Source organism: Hemicordylus capensis, chromosome 2, assembly GCF_027244095.1.
Source record: "Hemicordylus capensis ecotype Gifberg chromosome 2, rHemCap1.1.pri, whole genome shotgun sequence".
NCBI classification, from domain to species: Eukaryota; Metazoa; Chordata; class Lepidosauria; order Squamata; family Cordylidae; genus Hemicordylus; species Hemicordylus capensis.
The window spans coordinates 214,613,397-214,637,316 of record NC_069658.1 but is presented as its reverse complement, the minus strand read 5'-3'; the positions used below and the strand labels follow the sequence as shown (position 1 = coordinate 214,637,316).

General features: G+C 47.2%; 1 protein-coding gene across 8 annotated transcripts; it reads left to right on the top strand.

The window, feature by feature from the left end:
• Window positions 1-479: 479 nt before the first annotated feature.
• On the top strand, window positions 480-23,703 carry TLE5 (TLE family member 5, transcriptional modulator). Of its 8 annotated transcripts, none has more exons than XM_053301862.1 (7): window positions 480-912; window positions 7,530-7,627; window positions 11,316-11,380; window positions 12,795-12,847; window positions 15,489-15,551; window positions 18,005-18,079; window positions 19,906-23,703. In XM_053301862.1, the coding sequence occupies exons 1-7, from the start codon at window positions 886-888 to the stop codon at window positions 20,122-20,124; spliced, it is 600 nt and encodes a 199-aa protein (XP_053157837.1). In that variant the 5' UTR covers window positions 480-885; the 3' UTR covers window positions 20,125-23,703. The 8 variants fall into 8 exon arrangements, with proteins under 8 accessions (XP_053157837.1, XP_053157836.1, XP_053157842.1 ...); XM_053301861.1 differs by having other exon boundaries at window positions 19,903-23,703; XM_053301865.1 differs by having other exon boundaries at window positions 482-912; window positions 11,316-11,379; window positions 12,803-12,847.
• Window positions 23,704-23,920: the final 217 nt, after the last annotated feature.

The window sequence follows — 23,920 nt, the reverse complement described above, 5'->3', positions numbered from 1 at the left end:
GCTGCCAGTCAGGGTCGAAAGCCCTGAGCTGGGCGGACCCAAGCTCTGACTCAGGCAGGTTCTTACGCCCCCAACTTCCTGGGTGGGGAGGACTCCACAGCGAGGGCCTGACTTTTAGCCAACAACAAACCCAAGCCTGGTCTAATTTCCACACACACTACAGATCCTATAGGCGCCCGGATGCCTCCGACACTATTCTCCCCGCCGTCTCCCATGGGGTTCTAGCGCGGGCGGGGGGGGGGCGCGCAGCCAGCTCCCCCCAGTGGGGCTTCCTTGCGAGTAAGCCGGGCTGCCTTGCCAGCGAGGTCCTAGGACGGACCAGAGATTTGGGGGGGCTCTTGCTCCCTGCTCGCGCGCGCGCGTGGGTGGTTGTGCTGAAACAGACACAAGCGCGCACAGACAGACAGGCGGACACGCACACGCGGGCGGGCGGGAGCTGCTGGGGCAGAAGAGGGAGGAGTAAAGGGTGTTTTTTTTTTCTTTCCGGGGGGAGGGAGGGGGGCTGGGAATGCAGCAGCAGAGCAGCAGGGGGTGCTGGTGCTGCTCAGCCGCAGGAGAAGATTCCGCAGCCGCCATTAAACAATAGGAGGAGCAGCCAAAGCAGCAGCCCAGCAGCCGCCGCCGCCGCGGAATTGTGCGTCCCCCGCGCCGCAGAGGGAGCAGGCCTGAGGCCACGGGGGTGGTCGCCGGCCGAGGCTCGCCGGCCAGCTAGCCCTTGGGGGCCTTTGCCAGCCGGCCTTGGGCAGCGCGGGTGGGAGGAGGGCAGCGGCCTGCTTGCTTGCACCGCCTGGCCAGGGCAGCGCAGGAGCCGGAGCCACAAAGGCAGCCGCCACCGGGCCCCGCGCGATCCGCAGCCGATCCGGAGTCACGCCGCCGGAGCCTGACATGATGTTTCCTCAAAGCCGGCATTCGGTAAGGGTTGCGGGGAGGGGGGGCAAAGAGGGTTGGGGGGGGCCTCTTGGGTGGAAGGATGCCGCGGGGGAGGAAGGGGGAGCCGGGAGGAGGGGGGCGGGGGGAAAGAGGCGGGGGGGGGGTTGGGGACCAGGGGATTGGCGGCCAAGAGGGGATGGGGCGCAGAGGGGAGCTTAGCAGCCAAAGGGACTGGAGGAAGGCAGGATTGTCAAGAGGGCAGGGCGGAGGGGGGCGGGGGGGTCGGATGCCAAGAGGGCGTGGGGGGGGTGCCCCGGGGAGAGAGGGAGGAGGGGCCGGCTGGTTCAAAGCCGAGGAAGTGGCCCGGCAGGGTGGGAGGAAAAGGGTGTCAAGGAAGCAGAAAGTTGGCTTGGGGGCGCTTGGAGAGGAGGGGGGGCAGAGGGGGAGCCGGGGACTGCAGAGAGGAGGGGGTGTCCGGTTTTGCAAAGGGAGCATTTGGGAGAGGAAGTGGGGTGCAGGGGTGGGGGGCCTCTGGGGTGCAGAGGAGGACCTCTAGAGGCCGACCTTGTGGGTGGAAGGAAAGAAAGAGGGAGGCTGGGAAGGAACTGGGTGTGCTGGGAAATGGGGTGTCATGGCCTCTTGGGGGGGGGAAGGGCTGGGGAGGAGAACAGAGCCGTCCAGGGGGGTGAGGGTGTACTGGGGAATTGGGGGGGGGGTCAGGGGGAGGGAAAGGGATCCAGGGAATGGGATGCAGAAGGAAGGGGGGAGGAAGATGGAGGCTTGGATTTGGGGGTGCCTGGTCATTGTGGGGTGAGTGAAACTGGGGCGCCAGCCAGGGAGCAGAAAAAGCAGATGCGCGGGGGGGGGGATTGCAAACTGATGGGAGGAGGAAAAGCTTCAGAAGAGTTGGGGGGGGAGCAGTGGAATGTGTGGGAGTGGGGTGGGGGGTGGGGATGATGACAGCAGACCGAAGGGTGCAAATTGGGGTAGAGAGGTGTGGGTGTGATTGACGGGGTCCATGGAAGGAGAGGTTATTAATAGCGACGAATCACTTTTCAACCCCCCAAAAGTTCTCAGAGCCAGTTTCCTAGCAAAAGGAGAGATAAGATGGCTCCCTGCCCCCACAGGGGTTTATGATCTAAAAAGAGGCACGAGGAAGGCACCAGCAACGGCCACTGGTGGGATGCTGTGCTGGGGCTGGAGAGGGCCAGTTGCTCCCTCCCTGCTGCAGAGAAGAGAGCCCCCACCACCACCACCACCACTTGGAAAGGTGCCTCCTCCTGGCCCAGTTGGCAGGGGGGATTCCTAGACTGTGTATGTCCCCAAAGGGCCTGAAGATAGTTCCCTGCCCCCATGAGACTCAGTTTTTAAAAGATTCAAGGGTGACCCCAGTAACAACCCCTGGGAGGGATGCTATGCTGAGCTGAATAGGGACAGTGGCTCTCCCCTTGCTAAACAGAAGAGAGCCCCCACTTTAAAAGGTGCTTCTTGCTGAGTTTGTAGGGCTGATTCCCAAACTGTGTGCCCCAAGAAGGCCTGAAGATGACTCACATTCCCTCCAAAAGTCCACAATCTACAAAGAAGCACAAGGCAGACCCCAAGAGCCGCCACTGGGATGGACACTCTGCTGGCCTGAATAGGGACAGTTACTCTCCCCCTGCTCAATAGAAGAGAGACCCCACTTCGAAAGGGTGCCTCTTGGACCAGTTAGCAGAGGTTGGGATATGAGGCCTGGGTGGGTGGGTGGAGAGAAAGGATAGATTACACCTCCAGAGCGAAGAAAGGGGGTGATTGAAATGTCTTAGAGCACAGTTTGGGTATGACTGGACTTTTAAAAGGGAAAAGTTTGCCCAAGGGAAAATACCATGCGAGCCCTACTCTGACCCAGTTTATACTTGCTGGAGACTCGAATGGTAAAATTTGTCAGTCCGGGTTATGGGTCAGCGGACAATGTGTCTCTCTTATGGGAGGAGAGCTGGTCTTGTGGTAGCAAGCATGAATTGTCCCCTTTGCTAAGCAGGGTCCACCCTGGTTTGCATTTGAATGGGAGACTACATGTGAGCACTGTAAGACATTCCTCTTAAGGAAAGGAGATGCTCTGGGAAGCATCTGAGAAGCCGCTGCCAGTCTGGGTAGACAATACTGAGCTAGATGGACCAAGGGTCTGACTCAGTATATGACAGCTTCCTATGTTTCTATATAAGTGCGCTCTCTCTCTCTCTCTCTCTCTCTCTCTCTCTCTCTCTCTCTCTCACACACACACACACACACACACACAACACACATACTCAAATTTTCTGAAAACAGAGAGCCAGTAAGTCAGGGAGAAGGGTTCAGCCTGATGAGCTAGCTTATTGTGTGCAGAGATGTTTCTCTTTTTACTGGAGTATTAAAAAAAACCTTATGATTTATTTTATGATTTGTTTCTTTTTATTTGGTACATTTCTATATCGCCCTATATACAAATCTCTGGACGGTTTATAATCTAAAACACAACACAACAAGAATTGAAACATGAACCCAATTAAAACAATGTAAAATATAGATAAGATTCAAAAACTTCAAAGTTTGAAGCTATGAATTAAAAGCTTGGTTGAACAGGTACAGTATGTCTTCAGATGTTTCTTTAAAACATCCAGAGAAGGAGAGGCTCTCATTTTGTTAGAAAGCGTTATAAGAACGTATCATCAGTCTTATCAACATAGCCCTCATCCTGCTCCTCACAGTGGCCAACCAGAAGTCTTGGGGAAGCCCCCCAGATACATAGTCTAGAACGAGTTTTATGCTTCATTCTGCTGACCCTAACAGAGGCCCTAAAGACTTCCCTGCAAGCTCTGTTTATAAAACAATACATCTCACCTGTTGTGTAAGATCTGGATGTTTTTCCAAAACACTGTCTAGGGGGCAGATTGCACCTTCCCAGCTTTTCTCAGGTGATGGGAAAGACCACTGCCTCAAACCCTGAAGAGCTGTTGCCTGTCAAATGGACCAGTGTTCTGACTCCGTAGAGGGGAAGATTCGTATGATCATAAACACTGATGTATTCGTTGCAGGTGAAATTGCAGTTCTTCCACACATCGGCTGAATTTAAGATTGATATTGTGTTTGGGAATTCCCAGATGGAATAGAGTGGGGCGCAGGTGTCAATTGGATAGTGCCTGTGACGTCGCTGATAATCAGCAACACAATTTCTCCTCCCCATGGGGTCAGAATGGGGAGTGACCTTGGAGGTCTTCTATCTCCAACCCCTTCTCAGTGCAGGGATCTGCTACGGCAGCCCTTACAGGTGGTCACATGGCATCTTTTGCCCACCTCTCCTGTTAATGGCACACTGTATTGCAGGAGTGATCCATTTATGGCATAGAGATGGGAAGCGGTGGGCCTGCAGATATAGGAACATAGGAAGCTGCCATATACTGAGTCAGACCATTGGTCTATCTAGCTCAGTATTGTCTTCACAGACTGGCAGCGGCTTCTCCAAGGTTGCAGGCAGGATTCTCTCTCAGCCCTATCTTGGAGATGCTGCCAGGAAGGAAACTTGGAACCTTCTGCTCTTCCTAGAGCGGCTCCATCCCCTGAGGGGAATATCTTCCAGTGCTCACACTTCTAGTCTCCCATTCATATGCAACCAAGGTGGACCCTGCTTAGCTAAGGGGACAAGCCATGCTTGCTACCACAAGACCAGCTCTCCTTTCCCTACTCTAAATTCTGCAGTAGACTAGGCTTATGTTCCTGCCTGGCTCTCCCTTCATGGCTCTGCTCTCAAGTGATTCGGAGGGCCTGCTGCATATACAGAGGCAGTGCATCACACTGGTTAGAGTGCTGGATGTTAAGAACATAGGAAGCTGCCTTCTCCCAGGTCAGACCCGTGGTCCATCTAGCTCAGTATTGTCTACACAGACTGGCAGCAGCTTCTCCAAGGTTGCAAGCAGGAGTCTCTCTCAGCCCTACCTTGGAGATGCTGCCAGGGAAGGAACTTGGGACCTTCAGCCTGCAAGCAGGCAGATTCTCTTCCCAGAGCAGCTCCATCCCCTAAGGGGAATATCTTGCAGTGCTCACACTTCTAGTCTCCCATTCAAATGCAAACCAGGGCAGGCCCTGTTAGCAAAGGGGACAATTCACAAGACCAGCTGATGTTCCATCAGGGAGAATGAAATTGCCTGTTCACGGCATCTTGCCAGTCTGCAGATTTAAACTAGGTTAGTACATGAGTCAGCTTGGGTGGTTAGTACCATCTGGGGGTGGGGGACAAATGCTCATCATGATTTTTGACAAGTTCTGCACCCCTAGAAATGGAATATAGGTGATAGCACTGTAAGGCTTTCAGTGTGTTCTCATGCTTGGGTTGTCCAGACCGTCGGGCTTGCACATTTGCAATGGCCTTTTAAAAGCCTTTAAAAGTTTTTAAAAGACAAAAAAATACTGTAACACTTTATTGATAGTGTCAGAGGAATGGAAGTGAAAATTGGCAGGAATGTCCTCCAAAGATTACTCCACAGAGAGAGTAAAGGTAAAGTGTGCTGTCGAGTCGGTGTTGACTCCTGGCGACCACAGAGCCCTGTGGTTGTCTTTGGTAGAATACAGGAGGGGTTGACCATTGCCTCCTCCCGCACAGGATGAGATGATGATGCCTTTCCACATCTTCCTATATCACTGCTGCCTGACCTAGGTGTTTCCCGTAATCTGGGAAACCTACCAGCGGGGATTCGAACCGGCAACCTCTGGCTTGCTAGTCAAGCCATTTCCCCGCTGCGCCAGAGAGAGTACCACAGTTTTAACATTGCTCTCCTAACCCTGAGCCTAATCCTGACCCTAAGCCTTTCCTCTGTGCTAAAATGACCGCAATTTTACCCTAGTTGTTTGTGGGGGCCAAGATAAAGAAGGGGTGATAATACAGAGAAAGCCATTCGTTTGTGGAATGATGCTCTCACAGGTAGTTATTGCCGAAAATCACTATGAGCATTCATCCTCTGAGATGGGTCAAAATCTGGGCTTGACTCATTGGTCAGGTGGTTTGCCAAGAGGTGAATCTGGCAAGGTTTTATCTCCCCCCGGGAGTGCTGGTTTCTGCGGGTCGGTTTTTGTTACTGCTGAGACAAAACCCATACTTTTGTTGTTTCATTCTCAGGTGGTGAATTTGGGGGGATAATTGAGTGATCTGAATTTATTTGGGGTAAAAGGTGACTGAACTTACCAGCATGATTGCTGACATCTCATTCAAACAGGAGAGGACAGGGTGGGGGAAAAGGTGGGGGAGGTTCCCCTCCCCACTGGGGTGCCCTGGGTCTGGGTGCTTCTGTGGTCTGCCAAAAAACATTTATTTTCAGCACACCTATTCACATGTTAAGTTTAACGCATGCCAAATTCGTGTACAGTGTATGCGCATACAGATCTGTACGGATGCGCACCTATTCACATGTTATGTTACACACACAATTGTACGTGTCCTATCTGTACCCTGCATTTGAGGAGGTCTGTACCCAAGTTCACTTTTAAAATGAACACATGTACAGTCATGCACACAAACACGTGCACATGTGTACAGATGCGTGTCTGCCCATGATGCGATGTAGTGTCCAAATAGGTCTTGTGAATCAGAGGTGTGTTGGAGCACAGTGAGGGCACATCCATACCAATAGCTCTCTTTGGGTTCATTGGGTTATGTTTTTTTTCAGATTGTAAGCTCTTTGGGGACAGGGGACCATCTTATTTATGTATTTTTATTCTATGTAAAGCGCTTTGAGAACTTTTGTTGAAAAGCAGTCTATAAATAGGAACCTAGGAGTAGTAGGTTCCATTCTGATTTTAAGAGGGGAAGAAATTGTGTTGCTGGTCATTGACGACGTCACAGGCATTGTCCAATAGGCACTTGTGCAATGGTTCACAATGTCTTGCAACAGTTCACAATCTCTCTTTAAGTTCAGGAGTCCTGATACAGAAAGGGAAGAATCACAGTTTTATCTCTTTGCATTATCTCCCTGGGTGATTTCATAATCAGTTCCTATGGTTTTCAGTGTGACTTATCCATGATACTCAGCAATATCTCAGTTTCTCTCCAGTCCATCCCCTCCAATCACACCTCCAGTACGGTCATACAGCTACATGGGTAGATCAGGCCAGATATATTGAGGGGCAGTGTGATGCAGTGGTTAGAGTGTTGGACTAGGATCAGAGAGGTCAAAGTTCAAATCCCCGTTTGTCCATGAATCTCACTGGGTAACCATTGGCCAATTACTCTCTTTTCTTTTCTTTTCTTTTCTTTTCTTTTCTTTTCTTTTCTTTTCTTTTCTTTTCTTTTCCTTTCCTTTCCTTTCCTTTCCTTCTTTCTTTCTTCTTTCTCAACCTGTTATCATCAAAAGAACACCAAGATAGAAATACAAGTACTGCTCCTAATTTCAACGAATGGCCTCCTTGCCATTTCTAACCCCACAGATCTCCCAATTAACTGCCTGTCCTGAAATCTGAACTGTGCTTTTATTTGCTGTTGTGATGTCATTCCCTTCTGGTTTATAATTGGTTTTGATCCATTTGAGTATTTGGGGCAAGTCACCTTGAGGACTAGTCTCACTGAAAGACTGCCTAAACAGTGTGATACAGTCAAAGCTCTGTGCCGCCATCTTCTGACAAAGGCTGAACCATGTTTCTTCTTGGTGTTCCAGGGTTCTTCTCACCTGCCCCAGCAGCTGAAATTCACGACGTCAGATTCCTGTGACCGGATAAAAGATGAGTTCCAGCTTCTGCAGGCGCAGTACCATAGGCAAGTTTCCCCTGATTGGCTCCTCTCACCCCTGCGGCCAGTTTCTGATACTGAAGGGTTGCCCGCCCATTTCTTCCTTTGGGCTGCAGCTAGGATGGCTATTTCAATTTGGCAGACAGTATGACACTCCCTGGCCCCAGATTTAACGGTCAGGACACTTGTAGGGTAGACCCTCCTTGGAAACAATCAGACATTGGAAAATATGGTTCGGATCAGGCTGGACACCACATTAATGTCAATGAGAAAGAGTTAAGCATATTGCACTTTTCTGTTTATTTGAAGGGCTTTTCTGTTGATTTGAAGGGCTTTACTGTTTATTTGAACCTTGTATGTTTAATTTGAGGGTTTTGTCAAAAAGGTGTTGAGGTTAGTTAGGCTCCAAGTGTTTTGGGAGGGGAACAAAGCAAATTTTTTTTTGTTCGATTTGAAATTATAATAAACATGAGTTTATTATAACTCGTGTTATAATATTAAACTCTAATTTAACAATTAATTTATTAAACTCTAATTTAACAGCACATCTATCAATTTATGTTGACACAGCAGTTGAGGTAAGGATGCATTGCCCCTTTTATAATTTTTAAGTCCCATCCCAAGAAGGTTTTGAGTTGAAGAAAAAAATATATAGTGAGGGCACTGGGGTCTCTGAGACCCCCATAGGAGTTCAGGGTTATTTACAGACCTAATATACCATCCTTTGTAGATGTATCTCTGTACTAGGGGTGTGTACAGACCGGTCAGTGGTCGAATCGGTCCACCACAAACCGGGCCGTTTGAGCTGGTTTGTTGGTTCGACTGGCCCAGCCAGTTGGTCTGACAAACCGGTTTACAGAGCAGCAGTTCAGTCTGAATTCAGACTGCAGCCGTGTACACCCCTACTCTGTACACAATAATACAATTTCATATTTTTAGCATTAAATTGGGATCATTGTCGAATGCATCTGTTTGCTTTAAAAACTATAATGTAATGAGGTCTTTCTGACCCCGATATCGGATTAAGAAAGTGCTTCTTACAAGCACAGGAGAGTTACAGCACTTAAAAATCCGCTAGTGAGGCCGTCCTTAGGGACCCCGTCTTCTGTGGATGTGAGATTAATGCAAGGGTCATATTTTTCTAGGAGGGCTGACCAGCTGTCCCTTTCTGGTGGGTATCAGCTGCTTTGGGTTTTCATTCTTCTTCAGCTGCCAGCCCAGTAATTATTTTGCAGAGACACAAAAAAGAGTGAGCCAATCCTTGATGATGATGATGATGATGATGATGATGATGATTGAGAAACTCTGTGTTTTGTCTTCTATTAATCGATAAGCTGCATTACACGCTGATAACAATTCAGAGTCTATTCTTAGACTATTAAACAACTTAACCTTTCCCAGTCTCTTCCCCAGTTGTCTCAGGAGATCTGCTTCCTTCCTCAGAAGGCAAGCTCTTTTCAAATCCCAGTGCAAATTCAAGCTCCCTCACTGGTTTACTTACTGGTTTCTAATTCTTAATTGGGTCACATGATCGTCTAGCAGGAGCAGGGCCTTCTCAGTTGCTGCCCCATACATCTTAGATTTGTCCTTGACACTTGCCTGCTTTTCGAAACAAGTAAGCCCATCTTTGTTCTCCCAGTCTTTTGAAAAGGAGACCACTATTTATTGATCGGTATTGAGAACTGATCCTGCTGTTCTTGGTTTGTTGAATGGCTTTGGGTAGTGTTGGTTTTATTGGGCTTTTTAATTAATTTATTTGTTTTTACTATTGTAAACTGTTTTGTAAATTAGATAATTGGAATGACATAAAGCATGACCAAGAACCAAATAATGTGTCCATCGAAAGCAAAATTTGGAAAAGTTCAAAACAGCAATGTGAGTTTTCCAGGCAAAGTTCTGATGCTCATAATCCAGGGGTTCTCAAAATTGAGGCCCCAGTTGTTGTGGGACTACAACTCCCATCATAACCAGCCACAACGGCCAAAGGCCTTTGGGAGTTGTAGTCCAACAAGTTTGAGAACCCCTGGCTTAATTGCTTTGGATGGAATTGTTTGACATGTTAGTAAATGAAACTAAAAAAGGTAAGCCCTGTGAATTTTATGTTTCTATTTATGCTGCTTCGTATTTTTTATTGTTCTATTGTGCTGGTTTTTAAATATTTTAATTAGATTTGTATTTTTATCTTCTAGCTCAATATTTTAATTGTGTGATTTTTATAGTCTTGTTTTAACTTTTGTGTAAACCGCCTTGAGATTGTTTTAATGAAAGACGAAATAGAAATTTAACAATAATAAATGTGCTGTTTTTAAATATCGCAAACGGTTTTCTCAATAGCCAGATGTCATTGAACTGAAATATTTGACCAGGATAATGAATTCAGCAAAATGCATTGCATATGGTTTAAATGTTACATTCAGACAATTTCAAATGCTGGCTTGGAAACTATTTTTCCTGGAATACTACTAAAATTTGACATGAAAACCCAACAGCACACATTCCTTAAATGTTTAGAGGGAAAAATGAAGGCAGTGAAAACTTGTTAACATACTAATTTTAGCATTGTATTAATATTTATGCATGCTTGCTTCCTAAAGAAAGTTAATTACAACTTGTGTTACTAATTAATTTTTATAAAACAATGCATTTTTAGAAATGTCTTTTTTCCCATGGAAAATGTTCCATTACAGAAAATTCTCTCCCCTCCCATCAGTGTTTCAAAATCAGGACTGCAAGATTTAATTGTGTGTTTTTTTAAAAAAATAATTGCTTAAAGATGTCCTCTAAATATTTTTATTACAATACTTAGTAAAGCTGCTGATAAAAAAGAGGAATTCTCCTTTTCTCTCTTAGAAGAGGTTTTCCCTCATGTGTGAGTGTGTGTGAGAGAGAAAGGAATGCCTCTTCTAAAATGATGCTTGCCATGACATACAGATGGCAAGCACAGTCTTAGGAGAGGCATTCCCCCCTCACTAGAAGAGGAAACACCACATCTAAGTTGATGTGTGCTATGATATACATGTGCAGATGGCAAGAAGCATCTTGGGAGAGGTATTCCCCTCTCTCACATGAGAGAATACCTCTTCTAAGATGTCACCTGCTGTGCCATAATCATGGGCCATCTAAAAGCACCATCTTAGAAGAAGGATTCTCTTTTCACTCTCACCCAGGAGGGAATACCTCTTCTAAGGCAGTGTCTCCTATGATGATGCCAACAATAACTTCTGAAAATGGCAAGTACCATATTGGAAGAGGCATCCCCCCTTTTCTCACACAGGAGATAATACCTCTTCTAAGGAGGTATTATCACTGTGATGATAAAGCAGCAGTGACGTGTGAATATGGCAAGGGATCTCTTAGAAGAGGTATTCTTCCTTCCCTTTTGCACAGCAGGGAATGCCTCTTCTAAGGCAATGTCTGCTACACCGATGCCAGCAATGACAAATGTGAAGATGGTTAGAGCCATCTTAGAAGAGGCATTCTTTCTCTCCCACACAGACGGGGATGCATTTGTGCATCACTGGAAAACAAAGGGAGCTTGCATCTTACTTCTGAACTTTTACCCATATGCAAACGTCACAATCTTCGTGCCAACATTCACATCCTGGAATGGTGCAAATTTGTAAGAAAAATCTATGCGAAATTTTGTCTCTCTCCTGGGATTAAAATCCTTCTCTCTTCTCCTCTGTGTTCGTGTGGGTCGTCTTCCACCCCATAGCCTGAAGTTGGAATGTGACAAGCTTGCCAGTGAGAAATCAGAGATGCAGCGTCATTACGTCATGGTAAATCTCTTTCTGATGGTGGGCTGCACGTTGACGGGTGGGGGGGGGAGATTCGCGAGGATGACAGGGAACCGTCTTAAGCCCTTGGTGGGCAACTATTTTGAACCGAGCAAAGGGGAAAGGTCCCGTGTGAGTGGAGACATGGGCAAAGGGCTCTTTAACCCCTTGTGCCCTGGGAAGATTAGTAAGAGGATTTGGCAGAATATCCCCTTCTATACCTGAGCTGCTCTCTCCCATCTGCCTGCCTTTTGGCTCATTCAGGAAAATAAGCAGCTGAACTATACCTTAAAAGGGAATGTTCTGCCCGAGCTTCGTTTGCCGTGTCCTTTCAGAGCAATGGGTAGGAAACCTTGCCCCTTTAATAGCACAATGAGAGAAAGTGGTAAGCGATAAGGTTTACTCTACCAAATGTAGACTATCGTTCACAGGTGGGGGCGGGTTGTTTAAGACCCTTTTGACTCGGTGTTTGCCATCAGAATAAATACTGGGGTCACTAGAGACCCCAGATGCCTTCTCTGTATAGTGCATCCCACATTCTAAACATTTATCTTAATCCATTTCTGTTTAGCATTAACATTCTGGTCACTTTATGGCGTAATGGGAAATTGTTTAATCCCAGGACCAGATTAGTAAACTTAAAAAAAAAAAAAAAAAAAGTAGGAAGGGTAAAGCGTCCCGCCAAAGGAGACATCTGCTGAGGCGAGAGAAATTCTTGGGTGTGATGATAGGGGCCAGATGGGGACAGTGTTCCCTCTAGTCTTTGATGTCTGTGTGCAGAATGAGTTTTGTGCTGGGCAGAAGTATCAAGGCAGTGTGCCCGCGTGTGCATTCAGAATGGGGCCTTCCTGATTCAACTTGAGCGGGAACTAAAATTAACTGAGCAGACATCAGTAAACTTGTGAGCACATGAATGTGCACAAATCTTAGAGGGAACACTGGATGAGAAGCTCCTGGAGGCTGGCTTGGGCCACTGTTTGCCTCTCCTTATCTAAGGGACTAGGAACTTAAGGAAAGCATTTGGGCAATGCGTGGTGAGGCCTCAAAAGCCTCAACTAGGATTGGGCAGAATTTCCTGGTGATCTGGGGGTGGGGGGGTGCCCTTCCCCTTATTTAGCAGAAACTAATTAAGATTAGCTTAATTAGATTACCTTAATTAGATGGCATAGATTATGCCATTGGGTACACAATTTGCATCACTTATGCATGTGCCAGAATCCTGCCCTCAAAGTTCAGTGTTTGCTTTGACCATTAATTTCATCAGGGCTTAGCGTAGAACCTGCCCAATATCCGTATGCTTCTTTTCCAACAACAACAAAATCGTCCTCAAAGCAGTTTACTTGGCAAAAGTACCAAGATGATTTTCTGTCCCACACTCTTGTTTCTTTTTCCTTCCTCAAATCCTAAATCCCCCATGGCTTTCCAGTACTATGAGATGTCTTATGGACTCAACATTGAAATGCACAAACAGGTGAGATCCCACTTATTTTTCTCTTGATGGCTTCAGAGGACCAGGGGTGAGGCAATAGCCTTGACTGGGAGAATGATGTGGTATGTGTGCTGCCCCCGCCTTTCCTGTGGTGCTGCTTCCTCAATTTTTCAACCCCACTCACATTCATGTTCAGTCCAGCCAATAGAGAGAGTTGGATGCAAGAGATACGAGTTCTGATCTTACCATTGCAAAAGTAAGAGCATCTTTGTGGAGCACATGCAGGGATTCTGCTATGAAAGGTGCAAAGGACATAAAAACATAAGAACAACCCTGCTGGATCAGGCCCAAAGCCCATTTAATCCAACATCCTGTTTCCCACAGAGGCCCAACAGATGCCTCTGAGAAGCCCACAGACAAGAGCTGAGGGCATGCCCTCTCTCCTGCTGTTACTCCCCTGCAACTGGTATTTAGAGGCCTCTTGCCTCGGAGGCTGGAGGTGGCCTATAGCCCTCAGACTAGTAGCCATTGAAAGACCTCTCCTCCATGAAGTTATCCAAACCCCCACATCTTGTGGCAGGTCCTAAATTTCCTGGCGATCAGTTTCATGGGATGGCCCCTGGTTCTAGTGGTGTGAGAGAGGAAGAAAAATTTCTCCACCACCATGCATGATTTTATAGACCTTTGTCATGTCTCTGTGGAAGTCAGCAAGGAATAGCATGCACTAGTGTACCATTTAGAGGTGAACCAGCAGTCCCACCCTGATCGATAAACTTGTAAAAATTTGAAAACGTTCTCAGGGCAAATGTGAGCTGTGTTTTTTCCCCAAGAAAGTGAGCCTTAAAAGAAAGTCTAGCTGTTTAAGTGTGGGACAAATTACCCTTGTGAAGGGTTGAGGAAAAGGAACCTCAGTACATGGTCAGAGGCACTCTTTGTAAACAAAACAATGTCTTTCTTTTTTTAAAAAAGGGGTGTGGCCACAGGTGGGTGGGTGTGGTTACAGGCTGGGGCTGAAAACTGCAAAGACTGAAAATGCCACGAAAACAAAATTTCTCACCTTGCTGTTCCTGGTATTTCCCATCAGCTTTTGAGGGTCTTGCTGGCCCAGCCCCATCTTATATGGGAAACTGCCTTATGCCGAGTCAGACCTTTGGCCCATCTAGCTCAGGATTGCCTGCTCTGACTGGCAGCAGTTTTCCAGGGTTTCCAGCAGCGGACTCTCCCATCCCTACCTGGAGATGCTGCCAGGGACTGACCCTGGGACCTTCTGCGTGCCAAGCAGGAGATCTTCCACTGGCCTACGGCTGTATGCTTTGAACACGTGAACATATAAAGCTAAACAGGGTGTTCAAGGCATCTTAGGGAATAAGAGACACAAATGATTATTTCTTGTTTACACAGTCAGACAGGTGTTATTGACTGGTTTGTTTTATCCAGACATCAAGTCCTTCCCAAGGACCTGGGATGGCTAAATTTTATTATCAGTATTGTTGCTGTTATTATTATAAATATTGTCACAGAATATAGGCTGTTCCCAGTAAAGCTGCTTTTTGTAATTGGCTGATGGTGATTTCTGTGGCCCCTATGGTGTTGAGGTGCTCTTCAAGGTCTTTTGGAACTGCACCCAGGGCGCCAATTACCACTGGGATGATTTTGGTCTTTTTCTGCCACAGCCTTTCCATTTCAATTTGTAGATCTTTGTATTTGGTGGTTTTTTCTATTTCTTTTTCTTCTATTCTGCTATCCCCTGGTATTGCTATGTTGATTATTTTAACTTGTTTTTCTTTCTTCTGAACTACAGTTATATCTGGTGTATTGTCTGTTTGTAGTCGAAAGTCCCATAATATTTTTGCATCTTCATTTTCTACAAATTTTTCAGTTTTATGGTCCCACCAATTTTTGGCTACAGGTAGCTTGTATTTTTTGCAGATGTTCCAGTGTATCATCCCTGCTACCTTGTCATGCCTTTGTTTGTAGTCAGTCAGTGCGATCTTTTTACAACAGCTGATTAGGTGGTCCACGGTTTCATCAGCTTCTTTACAAAGGCGGCACTTGCTGTTTGTTGTTGATTTTTCTACTTTTGCTCTTATTGCGTTTGTTCTTAGTGCATTATTATTATCATTATTATTATTAATATTAATATTAATATTTATGCTCCACCCCTTCAGCGCACTACTGCTTGGGGCAGCTCACAACAATAAGACAGACACAAGACACAATAAAAGTAATCAAATTAACTAAACTAAACAAGAAAAGAAAAAAGAAGGAAAAAAGTTGTCAGATTAAAAACCTTAGTCATTAGGTTCCAATTAAAAATGAAAATTATAAAAAGCTAAGGAAGCTAAAGAACCTACCAGATATAGCAACCACCACCACCACCACCATAATGGAGCATTAAAAAGCCTCCTTTAAAAGGTGTGTTTTAAGATGTTTTTTAAAAACACTGAGCATGGCGAAGCTCTTCAGGGAGGGCGTTCCAAACTACCACCAAATCTGCAAGAATATTAAACAGATTCCAATTAGGGGAAAAAAAATGTGATTTCTTTTTTGAGGGGAGAGGACAAGCAAATCCAAATAAGGAAGTCATTTTGAGTTATTTTTGCCCCCAGAGTTTAGCTTTTTGCCTCTATTTGCGAACTGGACTTGGCATCTTATTGAGTGATATTCTGTCTTCCAATTTCAGGCTGAAATCGTCAAGCGGTTAAACGGGATCTGTGCTCAGGTCTTGCCATATCTTTCACAAGAGGTAACTTTTTTTAATATTGAGAATGAGGAGTGGTGGGGATCGTTTCCTAACTAACCTGCAAAAACAACGATTAATTGGGTCTTTTTCCCCATCTCCTTCTGGATCCACCAGGAATGCCTGACCAGTCAAAGAGATTTGGTCAATTGACCAGTCAAACAATGCTGAAATGGTGGTTTTTGTTTTTTTTTTAAAGAAAATGAAAGCATTAACTTTATTGGGATCCTAAAAAGGATAAGTTAATTCTCAACAGGTTTCGCACGTCTGCTATTTGCAGAAACAAATAGGTGGTGTCGTTGCTAAACGATGAAAATAACTTTAAAAATAAATGTAATGTATTATTGTTGGGAAGTTATAATGTTAGTGGAGGTGTTTATAAACATGAACAATTCCCTGAGCCATTGCTTTCATTGACTTCTGTCCTGGAATGCCGAAGTGAGCTTACAGGGGCAACACATTTTGAAAGACAAAGAAACGAAAGCAGGCGGGTGAACTAGAAGATCTCCATAAGAACATAAGAACAGCCCTGCTGGATCCGGCCCTAGGAAGCCTGTAGTCCTATTTCACACAGTGGCCCACCAGATAGGAACATAGGAAGCTGCCATATACTAGTCAGACCATTGGTCTATCTAGCTCAGTATTGTCTTCACAGAGTGGCAGCGGCTTCTCCAAGGTTGCAGGCAGGAATATCTCGTAGCCCTATCTTGGAGATGCTGCCAGGGAGGGAACTTGGAACCTTCTGCTTTTCCCAGAGCGGCTCCATCCCTTGATGAGGGGAATCTCTTCCAGTGCTCACAAATGTAGTCTCCCATTCATATTCAACCAGGGAGGACCCTGCTTAGCTAAGGGGACAAGCCATGCTTGCTACCACAAGACCAGATGCCTCTGGGAAGCTACACACCAGGAGTCGAAGGCACGCCCTCTCTCCTGCTGTTGCTCTCCTGCAACTGGTCTTTAGAGGCATCCTGCCTCTGAGGCTAATGGTGGCCAAAGTCCCTTCCAACCCTAACAGTCACGGGTAAGCCTCCTCCTGCCCAATTCAGAAGCAGCTCTTTTTCCTGAGCCAACCTTCCGAAAACTTGGAAACTAAGATACTCTTTCCTAAGTCCCGTTCCAAAATTTGGAAAGCCTTTGTGCATCACAGTAAATGCAACAGAGCTTGAATGATTCCCACAAGTTCCCGAGCCTTGCCAGGGTGGAGAGCTGGTCTTGTGGTAGTCCTTTGCTAAGCAGGATCCTCCCTGATTTGCATTTGAATGGGAGACTACATGTGCGAGCGCTGTAAGATATTACAGAGGGGATGAGGCCGCTCTGGGAAGAGAAGGTTTCAAGTTCCCTCCCTGGCAGCATCGCCAAGATAGGGCTGAGAGAGACTCCTGCCTGCAACCTTGGAGAAGCCACTGCCAGTCTGGGTAGACGATACTGAGCTAGGTGGACCAAGGGTCTGACTCAGTATATGGCAGCTTCCTATGTTCCCCCCATATTCTGAAGCCTTGCCTCATTCACCCAAAACAATGGTGTCCGCTGAATATAGCGGGGATACTGAATTGGGACATGTAGTTTTCCAGGGCGCCCAAGTCCTTAGTAGGGAGTTCAGGGCAACTTGTGCCTGGGATGCCATCAGGATCATGTTTAACAATGTCCTGGATGCAAGGAGCACTGGGGTGTGTAGTTCCCAGAGCACCTGAAATCCCAACTGAGCACTTGGGAGCCCTGAGAAACTCTGAGTCCCAGTGCTCCTTATTGCTCAGTAGGGACATCAGGCACCCTGAAAACTACACATCCCAGGGCCACTTGCGCCTGGGGTGCAGTCAGAATCCTGTTCAGGAGTGTCCCAGACGCATGGAGCACTGGGATGTATAGTTCCCAGGAAGCCTGAAATTCCTGCCAAGCACTTGAGCTCTGAGAAACTCTGTCCCCAGGCTGCTTGCTGCCCGGTAAGGACTTCAGGCACCCTGGGAATTACACCTCCCGGTGCTGCTTGCATGCTCTTGACCAGGGATTCTCAATGTTGAGTCCTCAGGTGTTATTGGACTTCAATTCCCATAATCCCCAACCAAGGGCCAATGGGGCTGGGGATTATGGGAGCTGAAGTCCAGTAACCTCTGGGAATCCCAACGTTGAGAATCCCTGCTCTTGACTGTGGAGGCTTGGCTTGTTCCCCAAGCCAGAGAATAACTTCTTTGATTTGTAATGCAGCTGGGCATTAGAAGCTGGAGGAGTCTGAATATTCCAAGCCAGGAAAATATTGACGTTGGCAACATCGCTTCCCCTCGCCGTTCCCAAGCGCTTCTGGGCTTTGCCCCACTTTCTGTCTTCCTGCCCTTATTTCCCCTTCTACCCATGACCTTTGCTTCTCCGACTCAGCTGCTCTTTTAAACAGCCCCGCGTGTTCGCCCTCACTGCCTCCTTTCCATGCCACACCCGGGACATATTTGTTTCCCTTCTCTCTCCAGCATCAACAGCAGGTTCTTGGAGCCATCGAGAGAGCCAAGCAAGTGACAGCGCCGGAGCTGAACTCCATCATCCGGGTCCGTGGCGCTCCTTATAGGGGCTGGGGGGGCAGCTGTGGGGAGGGGTGGTAATGTGGGTTCTGTGCAGGGATTCGGGTTCCTTACATGCCCTGGTTTCATCATAAATTAAGATCATCCGGGGAGGTCCGGTGGCAGTTGCCACCAGATCGTTTGCCACCCAGGGCTCTGTTTCCAACAGGGGACAGCCAGATGCTTCCAGCACTGGAACACACTCCCAAATGAAATGGGATCTCTCCGTCTCTGGTTGTTTTTAAACAACTTCTGAAAACATACCTGTTTTATCAGGCTTTTAGTTTATGATGTTTTAAAGTTTTACTTATGGTCACTTTTAACTGTTTATATAGTTTTTAGGTTTGGGTTTGATTAGATTGTAAACTGCCCTGCGATTTTACATAGGCCGGGATATAAATGCGACAAACAAACAAACAAGTAATAAGAGTTTTCTTGCCATTGACATGGCAGTTACCATATACATCCCAAGCAACTCTGCTGCGTCATGATAGTTGTGAACCGTTTCACACCAGCGTTTCTGTGTGGCTGAATTCCTCTCCTGCTGTCCTCCAGATTAGTTGTCTTTGAAACTTTTCCAGACTCCGAGCCTTGCTTTCAACATGGCCTGGGACAAACTTACATAGCAGAGGCACCCTCCCCAAATTTCCAGTTGAAATGTGGGGAGACACTTAAGAACCTAAGAAGAGCTCTGGTGAATTGGACTGAAGGTTCACTGAACCCAGGTCCCTGTTTCCAACAGGGGACAGCCAGATGCTTCCGCGAAACCCGCAAGAAGGGCATGAAGATGAGAACCTATTTCCCTCCTGCAGCATCTGGCATTTGGGGGTAGTTTGCCACTGGAACTGGAGGTTCCATTTAGTGACTTGTTAATAGTGGTTGATCAGTTGTCTCCTGCTGGGCTTTGGTCTGATCCAGCTGGGCTCTTATGTTCATATGGAGAGAGAACAGGAAGGGTTTTTTTTTTTTAATCGACTGGGCAAAACTCCTTTGGGGCTGGCTGTGGGGCAGGGACCTTTGTTTGGGGATTTCACCTCTACCCATCAGAGATATTTTCCCATCCCACTTTCCCCAATGATGGGGAAATGGGGGAATTCTTATTGAAATAATGGATATTTTTCTTTCCTGCTCACCCCGTGCTGAAATTACAGAATAGGCAGGTGGCCTTTATTGAAATCAACACACACCTATCTCCCTCACAATGTAGTTATCTTGTGCCCTCCCCAAGTAGCCTTAAAAAAACCCAAAAAAACCTGCAGCTGGCATCCAGATGAAAAAGCACACGCACAACCAAGTTGCACCCCCAGCAGAAAGAATTGTGTGGTGCGCAAACCCCCGAAACAGCACTCTTGTGCTATTGCACAGACATTCCCTGCCATGCAGACGGACAGTGGAAGAGGTTGTGGGCCGCCCCGAGCAGTCATGTACTGGAGGGGCAGGGTGTAAATATTTTAAATAAATAAATAAAGAGTTTCCCCAGCAGGTGGCGCTGCCGCGCACGCGCAAGGCTGTTTGTACAAGTGTTCCATGAGTCTGCATGTCAGCCAGCAGCTTATGGGGCCTCCCGCCCCCGCCCAGCCACCCTGCAATTGGATCCAGGGCAGTTCTTGAGAGAGCCCTGGCAGGGTGCAGAGCCTGGGGGAAATCAGCCAGTGCAAGACCCCCTTCCAGTGGATTTTAATGGGGGTTAAAAGAGCGGGACACGGGGCGGTAGCCCTACCGCCCTCCCTTCAGGACAGCCCTGATTGGGCCGCTGTGCTCACCCACCTCTCTCTCCCCGCCCCTTTCTCTCTCTTCTCGTTTCCCTACAGCAGCAGCTCCAGGCTCACCAGCTCTCCCAGCTCCAAGCTCTCGCCCTGCCCTTGACCCCGCTGCCGGTGGGGCTGCAGCCCCCGTCTCTCCCTGCCGTCAGCGCCAGCACCGGGCTCCTCTCCCTCTCCGCCCTGGGCTCGCAGGCTCACCTCTCCAAGGAAGACAAGAACGGGCATGACGGGGACGCGCACCAAGATGACGACGGGGAGAAGTCAGATTAGACTGATTTCCGGGGGTGGGGGGGTAGGGGATGGCAGCAGGGGCAGGAAGGGTGGGTCAAAGATGCAGTATCTACTCTAGGTGGCGGTGGCAGAATTTCAGATCATGTCGGCGGGGGCGGGGTGCCCCCGCGGCCACGATGCCGGGGGGAGGGGGGGGCCTTTGCCCTGTCTGCTTCTGCAGCAATAACACTCGAGACCTTCCTGCTTTCCAGTTCCAGCCACTTAACAGCCAGCCACTGAATGAGTGGCAACTCCAAAGGCACAATGGATTGCACTGCAGGTGCCACACATTTGTGGCGCCTGTGGGCAGAATGCGGGGGGGGGGGGACACAGCCCTTTCCTCCCCAACCAACCCCTTTTAAAGCCAATTTCTGAATATGGGCGCTTGCATCAAAACACTAACTTGTGAATATAGCCACTCCTGCGGGGTCTCGCCTATGGGGGGGCATTCATTCCGTGGCATCTCCAGCTATAAAGATCTCGGGTGATGGAGGAAGGTTCTGAGCTTGGGACCCCAGGGTGCCACTGCCCGTCAGAGTAGACACTACTGGGCTTGATAGAATAATGGCCAGACTCTCCACGGCAGCTTCATATGTACCTCAGGGCTGTCCTTAGGGCAGGGCAGGTAGGGCGACTGCCCCGGGCCCCGCTCTTTTAACCTCCATTAAAATTAACTGGAATCAGTCCCTAACATCTCTACTTAGGATTCTGAGGATGTGTGCTAGAAAAGAACTCCGTCTGTGTGAGGCTCTAGTGTGAACACTCAAAGTAAACAGTTCTGGGCTTAGATCAGGCCAACACAACATTTCTGTTCTATTTTTATTATTTTATTTTTACGTTTATATCCCGCTCTTCCTCCAAGGAGCCCAGAGCGGTGTACTACATACTTAGGTTTCTCCTCACAACAACCCTGTGAGGTAGGTTAGGCTAAGAGAGAAGTGACTGGCCAGAGTCACCCAGCTAGTATCATGGCTGAATGGGGATTTGAACTCCGGTCTCCCCGGTCCTAGTCCAGCACTCTAACCACTACACCACGCTGGCCCCAGGGGCCCAATTCAGCCTGCAGGGACTTTTATGCTGGCCCCGAGATAGAAATATCCTGTAGCCACAGCAGCAGCCATGCCCTTGACTTGTTCCCTCTTCTCCACGTATGGGGGCATCCTCTGGAAATGGCCTTACAGCACCATCTTACAGTAGACATGTTTACTCCGAAATACGTCCCACAGCATACCCAGTAAGGCTTACTCCCAAGTAAGCATGCCTAGGATTGCAGCCTGAAAGCAACATCAGTTTAGAGAGGAGAGGACTTGGCATTTATTTATTTGGGGCTGTTATGTACTCCAGGGGCCCCGCTTGACTGAGCAGGGAGAAGGCCTATTTTCCAGTCACTCTCCTTGGTTAAACGTGTGTGTGTGTGTGTGTGTGGTGGTTTCACAAGGAGCTAATACTTGCTTGCATTAATATTGTTAATTAATTTGAATATAATAATGTGCTGAAAATGGACCTTGGCCCCCGCACACTAAGTCGTGGTTGATTCTGGCCCACCGGAGTTGTGCACCCCTGTAGCCTTAGATGGACCCATTTCCGGAGGCAACTTTGTATGGATTGCAGGGTGCTTGCTACCCGTACTGCTGGCTTTTCCTTGCTTTGTGCTTTGCTGAATGAGCGGCTTCATTCAGAGAGGATTGGGCCAGCTCTAAGAACAGCCCTGCTGGATCAGGCCCAAGGCCCTTCTAGTCCAGCATCCTGTTTCACACAGTGGTGAGCAACAGTGCCCAGTGACCCACCTTTAAGGGGTGCGGGCTGTCCATGCTGGTTTCCCAGGAAGCCCAGAGGGGTACAAAAGAGTCCTGTGTGGCTCTTGACCTCCCTGGCAAGGACAGCCCTTCCGGGAAGTGAGGTACTTGCTTCAAGCACTGAGTTATTGGACACCAATGCTTTCACATAACCCAGTATTTCTAAAGTTAGTCCAGGCAAACCACGGTAACTCCCATTGAGTACTGCAGACATTCCGTTTGGTGCAAGCCTCCATCTCTTGAAATTTGCAAAGAGTCCATGGGAGACAACTGAATCTGGAGGAGAAAAACCCCTATCCTGTTGTGCCCCAAATCTGGAGGAAAACCCCACTCCCCGTTGACAAGATTTGGGATTTGCCTAGTCCAGAAAAATAAAAATGGATTGATTGACCAGTCAAATAACATTCAAAGGGTTTTTAAAATCATTAATTTTATTAGGACCCAATAAAAATCAAAACCATTTCATTCTCAAGCGGTTTTGCACTTCTGCAGATTACAAACAGAAAACAAACCACATGGTTGCCGAACGGTGAAAGTAACTTTAAACATAATTGCACAGAATTATTGTTGAAAGGTTGCGACGTTACTGGAGGTGTTGATAAATGGGAATTGTTCATTGGCTTTTGACCTGGAACGCCAGTGACGCTTTTCAAAAAAAGTAAAATTAAAGCAAAAACTATTCTTTTTTTTTTTTTTTAAGTCTATTTTTAAGGTGAATATCCTAAGCAGACAAGAAGTTGACTCTCTCCAACAATGCGGCTTATTGGGATATTTGACTGAGATCAAATAAGACCTTTGATTGTTTTTTACTGGTCAATGCACTGGTGCACCAACTTTGTTCCACAGCAGGATAGGTTTTGTTCTTCACCCCCAGCCCTGCCTCCTTTCAGGAGACAAGGCAGTGGGCCAAGGGTCAGAACCTCCTGCACTCCTATTCGTTCACTTACTCTAAGGCCCGCCCCTAACGGATAGGTCTTAGCATGCACAAAGAGCAACAGGACAATGCTTGGTTAGTGGGTGAGAGCCTTCTTGCTCCTCACCCCCTCCTGTTGCATCATCCGACTAACTTGGCACCAGAAGATCTCCTCTGGTATGAATTTAACCCGTGCGATTGCACCCCATCTCTCGCCCCCCTCTCCCCCCGTAATGTTTCCGCCGTATCTTCTGCTGGGGTTCTAGAAGCCGTCTCCTCCCCTCCCACCAGCACTATTAGCTGATGAGCACCTTTCTTATTCTGCATGGATCTTGTTTTAAGGTAGCACAGAAGCAAATTTTTATATATATATATAAATATATTAGTCCCTGATCCCCACCTCCGGGTGAAGCTCTTGACGTGTGTCCTTTGCCTCCTCCCTGACTCTCTCCCCCCACCCCCCCGTAAATCTTGAATATGGAATATTTCCAGCGTATAATGGCTGACCCCTCCCCCTTTCAGTATGACTTTTCTCGGGAGGAGGCACCCAAGCATTCTCTCCCCGTATTTTCCCTGCTCCCTATTGGTGTTTTTATTTTATAATTTTCTTTCTTCAAAGGATACGGCAGCTTTCTCTTATCTTTCTGTGAGCTAGCTTGACTTTTTTCATTTAACAAGAGAAAATTTAAGGGTGGGGGGGAAGAGAATTTTGTTTGTATATATTCCTCGAGAGAGAAATCTTGTTTGCTTCATGTGTTTATTAATCACTTGACCTATATTAAGAGGAACGGAGAGAAATTAATTCTGTATTGAGGATGTATTAGCTGTGCCTTTTCAAATAAAGAAATCAGATGGTTGGTTAAACGGTGACACTTCCTGTTCTTTCATTTTTCTTTTAATGGGCTAAAATGGGAATGGCATTTTATTTAATTATTTGTTTATATCTATGTAAACCGCTTTGGGAACTTTCGTTGAAAAGCGGTACATAAATATTCGCCGTATTCGTCTTAATGGCATTATTACATGTGGGCTATAAACGTGAGCATTTCTTGGCATCATTGCGGCTGCTTGCCAGAAGAGGGAGCTA